The sequence below is a fragment of the Loxodonta africana genome, chromosome 11 (assembly GCF_030014295.1).
Source record: "Loxodonta africana isolate mLoxAfr1 chromosome 11, mLoxAfr1.hap2, whole genome shotgun sequence".
Lineage (NCBI taxonomy): Eukaryota > Metazoa > Chordata > Mammalia > Proboscidea > Elephantidae > Loxodonta > Loxodonta africana.
In genome coordinates, this window is record NC_087352.1 from 44092762 (window position 1) to 44112691 (window position 19930).

The 19930-nt window shown below is 40.1% G+C and overlaps 1 protein-coding gene across 2 annotated transcripts; it reads right to left on the reverse strand.

Annotated features, from left to right (window-relative positions):
• Positions 1 to 2398: 2398 nt before the first annotated feature.
• Positions 2399 to 17920, reverse strand: SERPINB13 (serpin family B member 13). Of its 2 annotated transcripts, XM_064294417.1 has the most exons (8): positions 17712 to 17920; positions 16078 to 16259; positions 15263 to 15316; positions 8978 to 9106; positions 8491 to 8608; positions 6729 to 6871; positions 5972 to 6127; positions 2399 to 3887 (listed from the first exon to the last, which is right to left on the reverse strand). In XM_064294417.1, the coding sequence occupies exons 2-8, from the start codon at positions 16240 to 16242 to the stop codon at positions 3477 to 3479; spliced, it is 1176 nt and encodes a 391-aa protein (XP_064150487.1). In that variant the 5' UTR covers positions 16243 to 16259; positions 17712 to 17920; the 3' UTR covers positions 2399 to 3476. The 2 variants fall into 2 exon arrangements, with proteins under 2 accessions (XP_064150487.1, XP_064150486.1); XM_064294416.1 differs by lacking the exon at positions 17712 to 17920 and having other exon boundaries at positions 16078 to 16319.
• Positions 17921 to 19930: the final 2010 nt, after the last annotated feature.

The window sequence follows — 19930 nt, forward strand, 5'->3', positions numbered from 1 at the left end:
TACAAAAGCAGACTGCCACTTCCTTCTCCCTCGAAGCCATTGATGGTTTCGAACTGCTGACCTTTCGGTTAGCAGTCGATCACTTTAACCACTGCACCACCAGGGCTCAAACAGAAGAAGGAAGTGCCTTTTTTCTCCTCCTGCTTTCCATTTCCCTTTAGCACCCTGATCATGAAAAATAAGAACTGATAACTTCAAAAATGGTTTTATTGTTCAAAATGGTTTGAGAACTCCTAGAGGATTTCCTTAGAGCCCATAGCAGAGCATTTTTTAATATCCTCAATGGCAGCAAATTCTTTAAATAATTTCATTTTCTGAAAGTAAATTGTGAAAAGTCAAAATCATTTTAGATTAAAAAGTGAAAAGGTACTATAAACTAGAGAAGAATGTTTCTATGTTCTCTGAGGAAGGGTAAATAAAAAAGTTTTGCCACCTCTAACCCTTCCAAAGAATAAATGGAGATATAAATCAGGCGACAAATTGATTGCTAAACAAATACAGTGCAAAAATGTTTGAACAGTGGCTACATGCCTGAATTCAATTTCTGCTCTCAGAATCAACTCATTGTTGGAAAGTTCTACACCCTCTCCTTACTCGCTGACATGGTTAGTTTACAAAGGCCAAGTTGGTGTTACACAAAAGTGGAGGATGACCACATCGGATCACAAAATGGAGGGTGACTACATCATTACATAAATGCCAAATCACATCATTACACAACTGCCAAGCCACTGAGAATCATGGTCTAGCCAAGTTGACACATAACCTTAACCATTAAAGCCAGCACCTCAGCGTTCATTATTGCCAACATACGTTGTTAATGCACAAAATAGTCAGATAGTAGATTTTTTATTATTGCCATAAATGCAAAATGTCAGATAATGAGATAGTCAGCAAGTGAGGAGAAGGTGTATAACACTAATTATAAGTGTTTAGAACTCAAGTGTCAGAAGCACTGAGAAAAACAATAAATAGGAAATCTATGAAAATACAGGTGGAATCTTAGGCTAATTGATTGGGGTGGGAGAATTTCCAACTTAATGCCCACCTGAGTGCTCAAAATAATCAGAACTTAAGTAGAATTAAAAAGTGAATCAAGTAAACAAAATACCGTATTAATGAGCTAAAAAGAAGACATGGTCATCTTCATAGACACATTTGAAAAAAAAATCAAATCCCATTAATGTTAAAACACTTATGTGTCAGGAGTTGACAGATATTTTTAAAACTCAAGAAAATATTTATATACCTCAGCCCAAAAGCCAGCATCTTAAGTATGAGGAAATATGAAAGGCATTACCATTAATTCCACATGTAGACCAGGGTCCCCACTATCGCCACCACTATTTACATGGTATTAGAAGTGTTAGCCAGGCAATTAGATAAGAGAGAAGAAATGGGAGCTTAAGAACTGAAAGGAAAGAAAGAAAAATTAACTCAAAAACTGTAGATAACATTATTAGATATCTGGAAAAGCCAAAATAACCCATGGAAAAAAAAACTACTATTAGAAATAAAAGAATTTCTCAAGGTAACAGCTTATAAAACTAATATGCAGCAATCAACAATCTTCATACATACAAACCAAAAAAGAGAAAATATAATGAAACAGAAGACACCATTTGTGTTGGCAAAAGGAAATAAACTGCCTACACTTAAGCTTAACAAGAAATGTCAAAAAACCACATGAGAAAAAGTATAAGACACTCCTGAAAGACACAAAAGTAGATTTGAACAAAAGTAGATTTGTCAAAAAGCAAAAAAAATAAAAGCAAAACACACCCACAATAAAGAGTGTCAGCAACAGATTCAGAGCCTTTCAAAAGCAACTTCAAGAAAATATCATTGGTAATATCCACACCCCATTCACAAAATAACTACAAATATGTTGTCTTAGTTATCTAGTACTACTGTAACGGGAATACCACCAGTGGATGGCTTTATCAAACAGAAGCTTATTCTCTCACAGTCTAGAAAGCTAGAGGTCCAAAATCAGGGCACCAGATCCAGGAGAAGGCTTTGTCTCTCTCTTGGCTCTGGAAGAAAGTTCTTGTCATCAATATTCCCCTGGTCTAGGAGCTTCTCAGCACAGGAAACCTGGGTCCAAAGGACACATTCTGCTCGCAACGCTGCTTTCTTGGGGGTATGAGGTCCACATGTCTCGCTGCTTACTTCTCTCTTTTAAATCTCAAAAGGGATTGACTTAAAACATAAACCAATCTTATAGATTAAGTTCTGCCTCATTAGCGTAACTGCCCCTAATACCGCCTCATTAACATCATAGAGGTAGGATTTACAACACATAGGAAAATTATATCAGATGACAAAATTGCGGACAATCACAGAATGCCAGGAATCACAGCCTAGCCAAGTTGATACACATTTTGGGGGGACACAATTCAATCTATAACATACGTGAAAGGAAAAAAGGGAAAGAAAACATTTACTGCCCTAAAAGTTGTTCTAAATATTTACTTTCCAAAGCCTAGAAAAGTGACAGGGTAGGAACGTTAATTGGCTACAACATTTAGCTTCTCAAATACCACGTTTGTTTCACAGGTATAAAAATGCTTATGCAACTGACAATGAATAATATACTCCCTTGGAACGCAGGATGAAAAGGTGGGTATCTTCCCTGTCTGGTATACAGTTTTATTTTGTTTTGTCTTTTGAGTGTTGGAACGGAGAATGAAAATATGGGAGGGGAGTCCCTTCTGTCTGATATACTGTTCTATTTTTTTTTTTATCTCTTATGTTTTCATTTATGTTTTACTAACTTGTTTCTAAATTCTCTTTTCTGTGCGCAGTTGAACACAATATCCACTAGAAATAAAAATTAACACACGAGTTGAGTAAATTATTGTTTGATTTTATTTGTGTATTTTAGTATCCCAAAATATCAGAACTGGAGGGACCCCTGAAATCACTAGTCTGTCCTCTTTACTGCAAAGACTTGCACAAAAAAACTACAATAAGACATTGATTTACTTCCCAAAAATTCAAGGGAAGGTGGTTAATGAGCCAAATGCATTATTTTGTTTGGCTCTCTTTACACATATCAAACAAAAGGATATTTTACTTTCAAGGAAAATTACAAACACACACTACATTGTTGTTGCTGGTTGCCATCGAGTTGATTCTGACTCATGGTGACCCCGTATGTGCAGAGCAGACCTGTGCTTCATAGGGTTTTCAAGGTTGTGACCTTTTGGAAGCAGACTGCCAAGCCTTTCTTCCAAGGCACTTGTGGGTGGGTTCAAAGAGCCAAACTTTCGGTGAGTAGATGATGGTTTAATCATTTGTGCCACCCAAGATCTCCCACACACTATTTCAGTCATTAAATCATCAATTTTGACAGCAAGGTTGGAATGCAAAGAAGCAAAAAAATATGTAAAGAACAGGCTATGTCCAGAATCATAGGAATACTCCAGCAGGGGTCTTGTTCTGAGAGCAGCAATGCCATGGAAACGACAGGCCTAAGGGGAAGAAAACTGGCCAAAGAAGAGGACACCGTTGGACTCATTGTGCTTGATGAAGAACAGGAAAGGATGATTGCAGTGGAAGTTTTCATACAGAGGGGCTGATGTGATGGTCACGGTCATGCCCACGCCTGTGGCAGCCCCAGCCTCGGTGCCTTCCTCTGTCACCACCACGAAGGACTTGTGCAGGAATTTCTGGATGTACAGCCTGGAGCTGGTGGACATTCCCGAAAAGTCTGCTTGGGACTCTCTGAAGGCGTCCGTTAACCCCATGGCACCTAGGGTGTCCTCAAGATTGTAAGTTTTCTGCAATTCAAACCGGGGCAACTGTAGGCTCACATTCCTCTCCTTCATATGCCCTGGGCTAGTCCACTCCATCAGCTGCTCAGGAGTTATGCGATCTATAATCTAGTGTTTAAAAAAGGGGGGCAGAATGGCATGATTACCAATAAGAATTCAGAACAATATCATGCTAAATTGTGTCAGTCAGAAATTATTACTTTTAATTATTAACAATAAATAAAAGCAGAAATTTCGTTTCATCATACTGTTGTTTTATATAGCAGGCAGGGGTCCTATATGTTTCTCTACTTATCTGTACATATATGAAAACCCAGTAGCATTAGATGAATTTTTAAAGAGAAGAAATGAATTATTTTTTATTCTACCAATCTAAGGAGACCCTGGTGGCGTAGTGGTTAAGAGCTACAGCTGCTAACCGAAAGGTTGGAGGTTCAAATCTACCAGGCACTCCTTGGAAACTCTATGGGGCAGTTCCACTGTGTCCTATAGGATTGCTACGAGTCAGAATTGACTCGACGACAACTGGTTTTACAAATCTAAATATATTCTTTTATTTTTTACTATCTCTCTCTAGTCCTTTATATATATATATACTTTTTACATAGTTGCAATCGCAGTGGATTTCCAGTTTTAGTTGATGTAATGTATACGTTTTCACACTACTGCATGCCTCTCCTAGATAGCTTCCAAGTGCTAAGTGACATTCCCATCAGGTGGATATGTCTTTCCCCTAACATGGATCCATTCATTCACGTCACAAATACCCAGTGTGTTCCAGGCACCATGATAGATGCCCAACAGATGCTGCAGAAACAAAAATTACTGTCTTAGTCCCTGAATTTCAAAATAGGTGTCCTATGGTAGTTACAGCTGAAATCATCCATTTGGCTTAGAAAGGCATTCTTTCTTCCTTAAGAATTATGTCTTTCAGATAATTCCCACAACTGGGATTTTTGAGTCCGAGTATGAATGCTGTTAATGCTCTCACACATTGTTGTCATTTCACTGTCCCCAAATATTTTCCAAGGTATAAAGCTGCGTTTCCCAGCAAGGACACAGCATCCGGTATTATGATAACACAGCAGCTATCATTTATTGAGCCCTTTCTGTGTCTCAGACCTGTTAGAGGCTCATTATCCATATTATCCCTAATCCTTAAACAATACAATGCATGAACCACTATGCAACTCATTTTATAAATGGGAAACTATTGAAGTTCCTGGAAGTTAAGAAGCTTCAAAGGACAGATAGCTACTAAGGAGAAGAACAGGGATTTAAACAAAGCCTTCCTGACTCCAAAAACACAGAGTATTAGCCACATTAATTGTTTAACTACAAAGCGGATTGGACTAAATCAAGGACACTTAACCAGAGGTTCAAGACTGAGGGTCTAAGAAAGAAATTCAGAAGATTCATGAGTCTAGTGAACAGTATGGAAAATTTTCCGTAAATCTGCATATGTGATTTTTTTTCTGGGAAGAGGGGTCCATAGATATCAACTATTCCTTAGAAAGGTGGGTGATCTTTAGAGCTCCTAAAACCAAAAAAACCAAACCCATTGTCATCAAGTCTATTCCAACTCGAAAGGCCCGATAGGGTTTCCTAAGAGCAACTGGTAGATTTGAACTGCTGACATTTTGGTTAGCAGCTGTAGCTCTTAACCATTGTGCCACCAGGGCTCCTTAGAACTCCTATATGATCTTAAATATCCATTTCAGGTATCTCAGAATATGTTGGTATTGGTTCTTCTCAGCGAGCCTCAAACAATGCAATGTTCCTCTTTAAGCACCCATATGTAGCTTTGGACATGTTGTCAGGAGGGGTCAGTCCCGGAGAAGGACATCATGCTTGGCAGAGTACAGGGTCAGCGGAAAAGAGGAAGACCCTCAAAGAGGTGGACTGGCACAGTGGCTGCAACAATGAGCTCAAGCAGAACAACGATTGTAAGGATGGTGCAGGACTGGGCAGTGTTTCGTTCTGTTGCACATGGGGTTGCTGTGAGTCGGAACCAACTCGATGGCACCTAACAACAACAACATGTAGCTGCTGCACAATGACAGTATCTTCCACTTCACACTGCCAGGCGCCAGCTCCCACATGGAAGCCCCATTTCCAGGCTCACCCACAGCAAGCTTTGGGGCACAAAGCATCAGGGAAGGAAAGCAAATAAGGGGGATGCAAGCTCTCACCTTCTCCAGACCATCTATGTCATTTGGCAGCAGCACGAACATGCTTAGGTCATTACTTTTATATGGAATTCCCAGAATTTTGGCCTGCAAGTCCTCCAGGTAGGTGATGTTAAAGGCATGGTGCTGCTCCATCATCAGCACAGGTTTACTTGTGCTCTGCAACACAGGAAGAGGGCACGCGAATGTCGCAAGAGGCACAAGACAACCAAGTTGGCTCCTCAAAAGAATTAGCTCCACCTAAAATCATGCTATAGATAAAAGCCTCAAGAATCAGGATTTCCTAACTTTTATCATACATTTCTGTGACTTTAAGCTATCTAATTTGTAGTAATTTTTTTTTTTTTATGTCCGCGGTAGTTCAGCGGTAGAATTCTCACCCTCCATGCTGGAGACTTAGGTTCGATTCACAGCCAATGAAGCCCATGTGCAGCCACCACCTATCAGCCAGTGGAGGTTTGCACATTGCTAGGACACCGAACAGGTTTCAGCAGAGCTTCCAGACCAAGAATGACTAGGAAGAAAGGCCTGGCAATCTATTTCCAAAAATCAGCCAATGAAAACCCTATGGATCACAATGGTTCAATCATGGGTATGGCACAGGACCAGGCAGTGTTTCATTGTGCATGAAATGGCCATGAGTCAGGGGTCGACCCAACTGCAGCTAACGACAACATCACAATTATACATTTGGTCAAGCATGAGTTTAGATTTTACATTCTATGTGTAAGCACATCACTGAAATAAAGAAAGATCATACCTTATTCAGCCAAAACTGCTCCTCCTTGGTATTTTCTTTCTTAAATTCCCTGTCCCATTGCCCTTTAAAATAAACTGTGTCCACCAACACCAGCTTGGTGGAGCTGCTAATTAAGTCAGTTGGAAACAGTTCCTTGATTTTTCCTGCAAACAAACAACAGCAAGAAAATTGGTTTATCTTCAAAATGACAAGTGATATGCATGGTAGATATAGGCAGGTGGACTTGACTGATCATTAAAAACTCAGCCAGGTCAGCACCTGAAGGCCTGGCTGACAAAGGGGTTGCTGGCGGAATTGGTACAGAAGTTTGTCCGTTGATTATTTATCCTATTGAGAGCAGAGGGTGAGATGGCTAAGAGCTGGGGATCTGGGGTCTTATTGCCACTGTTAGCATCCAGTTGTGCCTCATAGCAGCTGAGGAATTCTGGGCAAGTTATTTAAGCTCTCTGTGCCCCAGTTTCCAGATCTGTAAAATAGGAATAAAACCTGCCTCACAGAGTTGCTGAAAGGAATAAATGACTCAATACGTGTAAAGCACTCACAACATTATCTGGCACATAATTAGCACCCCATACACACTAATTAGGAGCCCTGATGGTGCAGAGATTAAAACGCTCGCCTGCTAACTGAAAGGTTGGCCATTCAAACCCACTAGCTGCTCTGTAGGAAAAAGTTGTGGCCATTTGCTTCCATAAAGGTTTACAGCCTTGGAAACCCTGTGGGACATCTCTACACTGTCCTATACATACAGTTGCTATGAGTCAGAATTGACTCAATGGCAGTGGGTGTTAATTATTATATTTGCCTGTTTGAGATAGTTAAGCACCTGATATTTAGAGGTTACCTATTTTATTGGAAAAGGAGCTAACTGTTTTATGTCTAGGTGACTTCAGCCCATTTCATACTAAATACTGAAGCATACTGCCTTCAGTCAACTCTTTGATAGACCCCCCATTTTTTCTACTTCTTTTAATTTTCTTGCCCTTGGGGTAAGTAATAAGGAAAAAAAATCATTCTGAAATAACAAAAGTCTCCATGATAACTGGAATAAAAAGTATAATCTGAACCTCAAACACTAAACTATCAGCTATTGCCTCCCAAAGTACATTTCCATATTAACATTCGTCTCTGGTATTTCTTGCGTGTTTGGTTCATACTAGGGAACAGAGAAAGAAGGGTGGGGTTAGGGCTTTGTCAAGTTCTCTGCTGTGAATGAGAATGGAAGCTGTCATATCCCCGTGCAATGTTCGCATGAAGATGAGGCCCAGATGGCTCCAGGTGCAGTTAGCAGGTAACTACAGGTAGCAAAGTCAGCCTTGTTGGGAAAGCTGCATTTTTCCCACTGAACAAAGGGGAAAGAAACCCTCTATAACATTTTCACACAGGGACCCAGATTTAGAAAGAAAGGCCCAGATACAAAAGGAAAGGATGTGAACCCAAGACAGGCCCGAGCTCAGATTCAGCAGCCACAAAGATATTATGATCCATGGTCATGTGCAAAGAATTTTCTACTGTTTCCACATGGTTGGCTTCCTGTGATCCCTCTTTGGCTCTCCTTGGCTCTCTCCGTGATTACTTAAACCATTTGACCAACCATCTCCCTGCCCCACCTAGCCTTACCCTTTTCTTCCTGCAAAACCCATCTCAAGCCCCCTCCCAAAGCTTGTTCACCCTGGCACCTCATGCAGCATGAAGCCAGGGTTTCACTCACAGCCGGCGCTCAAGAAGCGTTTTTATAATGAATGATGCACTCATACTCTACCATTCGTTTGTTTTTCCACCCAGGAATTAATCTTCTTTCGACTTTCTTCAGCTTCATTCACAAAATCAACAGGTTCCAGAGTAGCATGGTAATATTTTTCAACATAATCTAAGTATTTCTTTAAGAGAAACAGTGAAGGAAGAGAAAGAGGTTGAAAAGTCAATTCATCAATTGCCAACATCTCTAAATAAATGCGTCTGACATCTGAATGACTAAAGTCCTAAACAGGGATTCTTAGACCCTGGGCACATCACCTTGAGTACCCCCTGCACATTTTTATAATGTAGCTAAGGCAGAAATCGGGTTCAGACTGTCAGGAAAGAAAAAATGGTCCCAGAGGGTCTGTGTAAGAACAACAGGGAGAGAATGCCTGTGACATGGACCGAGTCAGGCGGCCAGTGTGGGCAGCATGTCTCCAGGACCCTCAGTCTTCACAGGGCCATTCACAAATACAGCTCACAGACATGGTGGACACAACAAAACTTACCTGAAGGAAGAGGTATGTCTTCTCTCCAAATAGCCTGTTGACTATGCTCAGCTCATAATCATTACTGGGCTTGTTTAACGCAGTCAAAATCTTTTGGAACTGGTGATGTATCTCTTCTGTCTTCTCAGTCTTCAAAATCAAAGCAGAAACTCAGTGGGTTATCCTGACCAAAGAAAGCTTGGATTTTTCTCCAAATAAACATGGCTGCTGGGCCTAAAAACCTCAATGGTAGCCTCAGCGTGACCCCCAGATGTCAAGCGGCGTTTACGCAAATCATGTGACTGTGGGAGTCATAAGCAGACTTCACTCCACAAAGAAGTCCTCTCTGCCTGCTCCACACCACAGATCCTGCTCCTCTGACTCATGTCACAGTTTTGATGTCACACGTAATTGCCCTCTAAATGTTTCATAGGCTTTGTTTTTAGCTCCCCACAAGACTCAAACACTTGAGAAACGCAGTGATTCCCCAGATGACTCTTATTCACTGTAGAGCCTGGAAATTTCTGTTCTAGACAGTTGATTAGAAAAGTGGCTCCTCCTAGTGTAATGGCCACTTGTCAGTACTACACTTGGGGATGAAGTAAGATTTATCCCCATCTCCAGGAAAAACCCAAACTCTTCTGGATGTTCTACCGTAGGACCCATGAGTTCCTGACTGAGGACTGAGAAGTGTTCCATGGCTGACTCAGGTGACCCAGATCACTGTCCTGGAATAGAGAGCAACACCAACCCCCTGACTATTGAGTGATGTCTCAGAAGAGGCTGGGGCTTCATTCACACTGGCTGCAAAAAAGAGACATTTTAGTTTTGAATTGAGTATCCTATTCCTGATTGCACCTGACAACAGAAAGGCCTTCTTCCTCTAGAATATGAGGCTCATGGATTTGTTTGTTTGTTTGTCCTATCTCTTTATTTCCCAACTGGTTCCCCAATGCCTAGAATAGTGCCTGGCACATAATAGGCACTCACTTACTTTTCTGAATAATTAATAAACATGTGAAGACATTCAGATTCAAAATGTAGAAGTATGATGCTCTAACAAAATATCTGAGGCTGAATCTGACCTTCAGGCTACCTCCTGGCTACTGTGAGCATTGAACAACTGATGATCATTCAATGGCTGCTCAGGTTGACTGGGATAGGGTGTGTGCAGATCAAAGTATGAAAGCCTTTGGGGAATAACAGATCAATATAAAGAGAAGAATATGGCAGGGGTATTTCTGTGATAGGCCAGTTATGACTGAGTTGACCTGCAAATGGGGAAGGAAATAAATGCCTGTCAACAAATAAGTTTGGAGTTTACACTACCTCTGTTGTCTGAGAAACTCCAAGCTAGGTAATTAACTTGAAGTGGCCCTGGGTCGGTAATACTCTAGGATCTTATTCCAGAAAATAGATTCTCTTTATTAGAAAGGAAACCACAGCCCAAGCTTCATTGGAATTCCACAGATTATCAGCCAAATATGAGTTCATTTTACAAAATTACGAACATGAGAAAACAAACACCATATTATGAATCTGAAAAAAATAGCAAACAATCACATTAGAATCAAGAGGGATTTAGATGTTGGTATTATCAGTATTACACTTTAAAAGCAGTATATTGAGAAAGTTAACAAAAAAGACGACATTGAAAATATGGTTAAAGAACAAAGAACTTCCAACAACGATCAGGCAGGTTTAATAATCTACTAGATCTTCTAGATATGAATTATGGTAAGCATTGAAATTAAAAAATCAATAGATGGGCTAAACAGCAGATTAGGCACAGTCAAATTAGTGACCTAAAGATAGATCTGAACAATTTTTGTAGAATACAGCACAAAAATAAAAACTAATGAAAAAATATGTAAAACAGGCAAACAAATCTGAAAGATAAAATAAAAATTCTACCATTCTTCCAAAGGCAAAGGACAAAATAATGGGAAAATGCATTACTCAAAAAGCTAAGTGATTGAGAATTTTCCAGAACTGATGGAACCTGTGAATTTTCATTTTCAAAAAGAACAATAAATCAAAGTTATGATAAATAAAAGAAACCTTCGCCTAGAAATGTTGTAGTAAAATTCAGGAACAACAACAAAAAAAAAAGCACAAAGTTAAATGCAGTCAGAGATAGGTCACCTACAGAAGAATGCCAAAAAAACTGACTTTTCAACAGCAAAAATAGAAGCAGAATGTAGAATGGTATTTTAAAAGGGCTGAGAAAAAAATATGAAACTATAATTTAATATATAGCTAAATAGTCAGTCAAGAACAGAATCTGATGGCATTTATTGCATATAAATCCTTACTAAAGAAATTTCCAAAAACTGCATTACAGGAAGAAGTTTAACAATCCCAAAAGGAAAGTCTAAATCCAAGAAGGTACGGTTAGGAAAAAAATTGGTAAACCTGGCTAAATCTAAACAAATACAAGCTATAAGACAATAATGATAATGTCTGGTTTTGAAATACTTAAAATGACAAGACAGAAGCAAAATATTGGATAAGAATAACGTAAGGAAGGGGAAGAAAGCTACTGAAATTCAAGTATTCTAAGATATATGTATTGTTCAGAACGAGAAGGCTGTTAATTAAACTTATTCTTTAAGAGAAGTATGCTCATTAAAATGTTCTGGCTAACTACTAAAAAATAGATATGGAATGTATGATTTTCAAACCAGTAAAAGCTGGAGAAAGTAGTAATTAAAAGAAAAATATATATTGATTCAAAAGAGGGCAAGAAAGGAGGTAAAGGAGCAAACAGAAAGCCCCAAACAATAGAATGAAGATAGTACTTAATATATTAATAATCAAAGTATGTATAAGTGGACTAAACTTTTCAGTTAAAAGACAGATTCTCTGTAAGATTTTTCAATTTCATTTTTAAAAGGTACATTTAAAAACTAAAACACAAAAGGATTAAAAACAAAAGAAAAAGATACAGTAAAAAAATCAAAAGGTTTGCAGAGCTATGTCTATATGCATCGAAAATGTTTAAAGCATAAAACATTATGCATATTGGGAAACAATTTTAATTCACCAGAAAGATATAACATTTTAAAAATTAATGCACCAAATAGCATGGCCTCAAAATATACTAAGTAAAAATTGGCAGAAATGTAAAAAGAAGAAATAATCAAATCAACCATCAAGGTAGAAGATTTTAACACATCTCTCCTAGCAACTGATAAATCAAGGAGAAAAGAAGTATTGAAAAGGATATAGAAAACTTGAGTAACTAAATAAACGAGTATGCTCTAAGTGGTAAATAGAAGCCTAAATAAACAATAAGAGAATATACGTTCTCCTCAGTCATGCAGAGAATATGTATGAAAATTGATCACATACTAGGCCACACAGCAAGTGTTAACAAATTTCAAAAAATCGGTACCTTACAGAACATGCTCTTTGCCACATACACTTCAGTTAGAAATCAATAAAAGATACCTAAAACAAAATATAGATAGATGGGTGCGTGGATGCGTGGGTGGAGGGGTGGATGGGCGGATGGCGGATGGATGGATGGATGGATGGATGGGTGGATGGATGGATGGATGGATGGATGACAGACAGACAGATACTAACACCATCAGTGTTACAGGTCTCACTCTATCCGGACAACTGTATGAAATGAACCTATATAAACTGCTAAGAGGAGTAGATATTGTTACAAAAACAATTTGATAATACCAAATAAAACTGAAGATACATACATCCCACCTCCCAGGTATATACTCTAGACCAGCACTGTCCAGTAGAAATATAAAAAATAATAATAAAATAATAGTGCTATCGAAAAAGTAAGCCACATATATAATCTTAAATTTTCTAGTAACATTTTTAACAGTAAAAAAAGCAGGTGAAATTAAGTTGAATAATATGATTTATTTAACCCACTATACCTGGAATGCCATCTTTTCAACATATAATTATAAGAATTATATATCAATTTGATAAACATATATTATTTCAACAATAATATATAAAAATTAAGGAGATCCTTTTTTCTTTCTGTATCAAGTCTTTGAAATCTATTTACAGCACAACTCAGTATGAACTGGCTCCATTTCAAGTGCTCAGTAGCCACCTGAATAGCTGCCATTTTGGATAGCGCAGGGCTAAAGAAACACTTTTTCAGGCCAACTAGAAGGTTCATTTCAACATTACTCGTAATAGAAGGAAGAAAGGAAGGAAGGGAAGGAGGGAGGGAGGGAGGGAGAGAGGAGAAATGTCATAACACCAATCAACAGGATAAATGTATAAACATCTGTGAAAATGAATCAACTAGAGCTACAAGTATCCCTCTAAAATAGATGAATTTTGAAAATATGAGCTCAAAAAATCAAATTACAAAGAATCATAGCAAAAAAAGCTACTGTATGTAATAAAGATAATAAATATATGGGAATAATGAACACTGAATTCAGAATAATGGAACTTCCTCTCATGAGAGGATGGGGGTGTGCTCAAGGAGGGTGCTCAGGGGACATCAGCTGATTTAGTAATGGTTTATTTCTTACATTGGGAGGAGAGGGCTAAAGGGTATTCATTTCATTATTATTTATACTTTGTACATACATGTTAAGATTTCTTAATCAGTTTGGTTGGGTATACTCTGAGTGTGTGTAGAATCAAATGGGTATATGTCCGGCCTGTCTTCAGGAAAAATCACTTCATTCATTTGTTTCCTTACCTATTAAATATAGAGATTAGAGTAGATGGCCACTAAGACAGCTCCCAGTCCTAATATCCTACAGTCATTCTATTCTCCTTGTACCCTTGCCACACCCAGAAAAGTCCTGGGGAGTGGACCCAGCAGATCCATGGGTTGTACAGGTTGTTCCTGCCCAAAGCTGAAACTCAGCTCCCTTCTGAAACTAAGCCTTCCACCCAAGAGTGGGGCGTCTGTCCAAGGGTTGTGCCTTTTTCTAATAGGAACAATGATTCTGTATGGTCTCCATGCTTGGGATAGAAAGTGCTAGAGTCACTGCACACCTCGACTGAGTGGAGAGCAGAGTGGCTCTCCAACCCAGCTCTGGTGTGCAAACCCTCGAAGTGGTGCCTGAGTCTCTTCACAGGCAGCTGAGCCACCCACAGTCTGGCATGCAGGATTGTGAAACAGACAGCGCATGTTGCTGGGTGGGTGGAGCAATGATTTTATGAGGGCTTTTTTTAGAGCTGGGCAGTGACTACATCAGGGCAGCTATGCCACCCTGAGCCCCCTCACCAACCTCTGATGTTCCTCATGAATTCACTCCCTTCCCATGTTTGGGCAGATTATCGTTTTAGTGGGGAATACTAGAATGCTAGACTGGAAGAGACCCCAGGAAGTCATTTGTCCTGCACTAAAAAAAAAATTTTTTTTTAATACAACATCAATGTTTTTTGGTTAGTTGGTTTTAATTAAAATGGAATTTAGTAATAATATCACCTATTACCACCACCACTGGGGCCAACTCAACAGCAGCTAAGACAACGGTAACTCCCATCACTGGGTGGGGTTATCGGTGGGTTCCATGCTCTACTGGGTACTTTACAGAGACAAAAGAAAATTAAAAACTAGTTCAATTTTACATGGCTGCTCAGTAACTGAGCCAGGATTTGAACACAAATCTGTTTAACTCCAAAACCCATCCAGCTCTGTTATCGCTGCTTTCCATTCCATTGGGCTTTTACCGGTATACATCACAGTGGTTATTTCCCTTCCAAGGTTAAATCTCTTAATACTAAAAACCAGTCGTTGCCAAGTCAATTCCAACTCACGGAAACCACTTTTCGGAAGTAGATTACCAGACTTTTCTTCTAATCCACCTCTGGGCGGACTCAAATCTCTAAACTCTCAGTTAGCAGTCCAGTGTGCTCATCGTTTGCACCACCCACAGATTCCATCATAATAATCCCCCCCAAAAAAAGACGGTTATTGTCGGGCAGTTCCAGCTCCTAGACACCCCGTGTGGGTCAGAGCAGAACTGTGCTGCACCCGTTTTACAAGTGGCTGGTTTTTCAGAAGTAGATCTCCAAGACTTTCTTTCAAGGCTCCTCTGGGTGGACTGGAACTTCCAACTTTTGAATTAGCAGCTAAGCACATTAACTGCTTGTACCACCTGAAGACTTCCTAGTAATATTAATGGTTTATTATTATTGTATAATCTCAGCAACATCACGTGGCTGCAGAGGTGATTGTCACTTAGTAGGAAGCGTGAAGAATTACCTGTTCCACAAGCTTCCCCATCCTTTCCCCCAGGAAGCCCACCCCTAACAAGCCAACCACACTGAAGGTTGTAAGACATGTCTCCCTACCTTTTCTTCAGCTTTTGCTCTTGAGCTTTCTATGTCTTTTTCAGAGTAAAACACCTGGAAGAGACAGAAAATAAAAAGGCAGTAGGCAGAGCAGAGAAAAACCTTATACAGATTCCGACAGAGAAAGTGGATGTTTGTTAAAGAAACCTCAATGGCATATGGCTCAAATGCATCTCCTCGAAAAAAAACACGAGAAGGCCTGGATTATTCACTTATCTCTCCAGAGGAGCTCTGCAGAATTATCCCTTCGTTTATTCATCACCGATGTGTGGCATTTATACCCAGTTGTTGTTAGTTGTGGTCCAATCGATTCTGACTCATGACGACCCCATGTGTGCAGAGTAGGACTGCTCCATAGGGTTTCCAAGGCTGTGACCTGTTGAAAGCTGATCACCGGGCCTTTCTTCTGAGGTGCCCCTGGGTGGTTTTCAACCTCCGACCTTTCTGCTAGTAGTCCAGGGCTTAACCATCTGAGCTACCAGGGACTCTTAGCTATACTCTAGTGGGGATTATGTCACCTGTCCCAGTAGTTTGTGTTCTTCACGCTTTAGCTTTAATTATGGGATTAATGGCTTGGACGAGGCCACTCACCCAGCCCCCACCCAAAGGAATTACACCCATCGGAGAGCAAATGGTATGATGGTATCCGGAGAGAGGAGAGTCTTCCCTGAGAGACCTGACGTTGCTCCATTTCGTCACAGTATTTGCTAGTTCCCTGGCTCAAAGGTTAGGATGAGCATACTGTTGAAGTAACGTTGGAGGGCTGACCCAGAGAAACAAGCCCTGAGGTTAAAGCAAAGCAAACCCATTCCTACCTTCTCTAACTGGCGGGCCGTTCTCCCTCGGGCGCCCAGAAGGATCATGCCAATGGCAGTTGAGATGCCCATAGGAGAAAAGAAGACATTGCCATCACTTGTCTTCTTCAGCTCTTTGAAAAGGTCAAGCCCAAACCGAATGTTTGCTGCCTCGAGTGAATTCATGATAATTTCAGCGAAATCTAAAACAACAATAACAAAAATCAAAGTAAACCAAACCGTTTTCCTTATTTTCATTGCTCTATTTTTTTATGTTGGAGGTCCCTGGGTGATGCAAACGGTTAAGTGCTCGGCTACTAACCAAGCTAAGGTTGGTAGTTTGAGTTCACCTAGAAACACCTCAAAAGAAAGGCCTGGCCTTCTACTTCCAAAAAAATCAGTCCTTGAAAACCCTGTGGATCACAGTTCTACTGTGACACACATGGGGTTGTCATGAGTCAAAGTCAACTTTCGAGCAACTGATTTTTGTATTTTTGTTTTATTTTACATTAGGGGTACCTTCCTTCCTCTCTTCCTCATCCTGCATTGGTTCCAAAAAGAGAGATTTTTCACCCTCTCAGGGAAAGGATGCTGCCTTCTTCTTCACCCCTTCTGTCAGACTTCTCTTGACAAGAGAGTCACCTGGAGTCTGGCATTGATGAGTGATTCTCAGTTCTCATTTCCCCAGGGAGCAATGTTGGCACCTTAACGGTTTTATTCTGTCTGTCAGAATCTGCCTGCATTTGCCTAGCAGCCACCTCCTCCTTGAGGTGAACTGCCCCAGGCAGGCCCATCCCCTGTGCTGTGACGGCCAGCTTGTCCGGCTTGTCCGGCTGCACTGCCTGGAACTGGTGGAGGTGGGGAGCAAAGGAACCCCCACTGGCCTCTGGTCCAAGCAGCATTCTCCAGAGCAGCCTTAACACTAATAAAGCCAATATTTGTAGGCTTATCTGGTACTTTCTATTTCTCAGTCGATTCAAAATCCAGTGCAGAGAGTGGCAGGATAGATTCATTCTTTCAAACCTCTCCTAACCTCATGAAAATTTGACTTCGGGCTAAATTTTCCTTAAGGGGCAATGACGTATGCCTGGCTGTGAATTATTAAGGGTGGAAAGGGGTGGTGAAACGGTTTTCTTTTTCATATTTTTCTATATTGCTGCAGCATCTGTAGTGAGCCTGTGTCACTTTTATTATCTCACACACAAAAAGAAATCATTTTTAAACGGCAATTCATTTTTTACCCACAAGAATCAAGGAAGACATGTTTTTATGTTTTCTTCATTACCAGCTACTTTAAAACTAGTTGATAAAGGCCTTAAGAAGAATTCTAAAACAAGAATGAGATGAATGCAGAGTAAAATTTTTGAAAACCCACATACTTTGCGGGGCTGTGTCTATGAAGGTCCCATCCCTGCTAAGGTACCCTACACCTGTCACTAAAGGTGGCATCTCAACTTCTGGTACCTAGATTGCTTGCAGGTTAAAATAAAGGTCAAACAGGATGAAGAAAATATATGGTCAGCCTTGTAGGCACTCAGTTAAATAAAACCACCCCAAAGGAAAGACCATGCCCAGTAAAAGAACTCCTTTCAGATCAACAAACATGGTTTTCTCAAAAGACAGAAGTCTGAAGCTAGAGCCATAGGAAGACTTACCCGGCTTTCAGAGAGACAGAAGTGGCTGGGCGAGGAACTAGGAAGCATATGTCAAATGAGCAACTGAGGTCCTGAATTTATAGCTCTCGCCTCTCCTTAGTCATTATAGTTTGCATTTCCAGTGAAACAGCCTTTGGTTTCCCAATGATAATTTCTCTAATAAAATTAGCATGCTAGGTTCACCACAAAACTCAAGGTTCCATTTCCTAATTCTTTCGCTCATAGCCATGGAGTTGTGCAGTTGAAGTTGTCGGCAATTGTTTTGTGAACTGTAGCTCAAATAGTATGCACCTTAGACATTTTTCCATATCACAGGAATAAAGTTTAAATTCTAACTCCTCCAAAACATCTTAGAAAGTCTTTTCTTGGGCCCAAGCAGAAAGAGACCTAAATTAAGCAGAGAATAAAACAAGACAAAAATAGGAGCTCAATCTAGGACTGAAAAAGAACATCAGAATGGCCTGGTCAAATGGATTATGGCGCACGTTGGAGTGAGGCCCATGAATGTGTCTTTGTCCCTAATGATTTCAGAGAGCACCTAGAAGGGCTGATTAGTGATGTGGTTCCCGACCTCAGATGCACATTAGAATCCCCGGGGGAACTTTAAAAAATATCTGTGCCCGGGCGCACCCCAGACCAACTGGATCAGCATCTCTGGGTGGCAACCAGGCATCAGAATTTTTATCACTGAGGTGAATATGATGAACAACAGAGACTAGAACTCCTGGTTTATAGCCTTATAAAGACCGGAATTAAATTCATACTTTATTTATCAGAGATGGACAGAGTTGTGCCCTGACAAGCCCGTTCTCTGTAATAAACTTCACTGTGCAGTTGCCTTATTTTGGGAGTGCCAAATACAAAGAAGGAAATAAAACTTCCTTGATTGAAAAGATGAGGAATAGGTGTGAGAAAAGTGTGGCGAGTCAGCTATACACACACACACACACACACACACACAGAGTACCCCTCTTATTCTCAAGTGTTCTGTCCACTATGGAATCTCTAGTTTAAATTCTAGTTTAGGTTTAAATTCTCTAGTGCAAACAGAATACTCCTTAGAAGTAAGGATGGCGAGACTATGTCTCACAAACTTTGGACATGTTATCAGAAGAGATCAGGCCCTGGAAAAGGACATCATGCTGGGTAAAGTAGAGGGTCAGCAAAAAAGAAGATCCTCAACAGTGGCTGCAACAATGGGCACAAGCTTGGCAACAATTGTGAGAATGGCGCAGGACCAGGCAGTGTTTCATTCTGTTGTGCATAGGGTTGCTACGAGTCGGAATCAACTCAAAGGCACCTAACAACAGCAACAAGTTTAAATTCACTCGATAAACATCTGTTGCGAATCTTCTATGTAGCAGACACTGTGCTAAGTGCCAGGAATTCATAAATATCCAACAACCTCACTGATTCCAGGAAAACGGTAACACCATGCACTTAAAAAAAAAAAAATTCAGTAGGAACATGCACCTCCAAATTTCAGTTTTTCCTGCTAACCCTGGGGCATCCCTACTGGCTCAACTAGCTCATTAAAAGAAGCAGTACTTGGATTACTCTCAGCTTTAGTCTTAGGTAAAGGGTGTGAACATTTGTCATAGTTGCAAAGCAGCAAGGCCTAGAAGATCTTCTCAGTTCTTCCTTCTCACCAGTAATGACCGCCTATCAAAGTACCTCCTTAGAGACCAGCTCTAAGGACACAGGTGTGTCACGGTGCTCACAGTTTGATTTTTTTTTTTTCCCTTATGTTTTGACTACATCTCTTTAAGCAAATTCAAAGCAATATTTATTAACTAACTTCACTTTCTAATTGTCACTGAGAAAAAAGTAAATTGAGCAAGGTTTAAAAAGAACTAGCAGTTAGTTATGGAGCTAACCCTGGATGCCAATGAAATGGAAACCTTAGTTTTATAAAACGGCATCAAATCTTTGAGTCAGCAGTAATGCTCTATGTTTTGAAATTCCTGTCTATTTATGGGGTTTTATTATTTCCTTTCTCTGTGACCTCTAGGCTCCCTGTTCTATTGTTCGGCTATTTTCATGCACCCTCTGCTTTTGTCTAAAGTCTTTTCTCTATCACCCCACTTTCACAGGGAAAACTATCTTTCACCTGGTGACCACCACATCCACAAAGTATTCTCAGGAGACAACAACCCCTTTCCTTAGATCTTGGGATCAGGAAGCAAGGACCCTATCTTAGTTATCTAGTGCTGCTGTAA

Coding starts and splice junctions, on each gene's coding strand:
- SERPINB13 (XM_064294416.1), bottom strand. CDS start 16,314: ATGAAAATAAGGAAAACGGTTTGGTTTACTTTGATTTTTGTTATTGTT. Junction 6,872..8,490: donor GGTGGAAAAACAAACGAATG/GTAGAGTATGAG, acceptor GTTTGTTTGCAG/GAAAAATCAAGGAACTGTTT. Junction 3,888..5,971: donor ACATAGATGGTCTGGAGAAG/GTGAGAGCTTGC, acceptor TTTAAACACTAG/ATTATAGATCGCATAACTCC.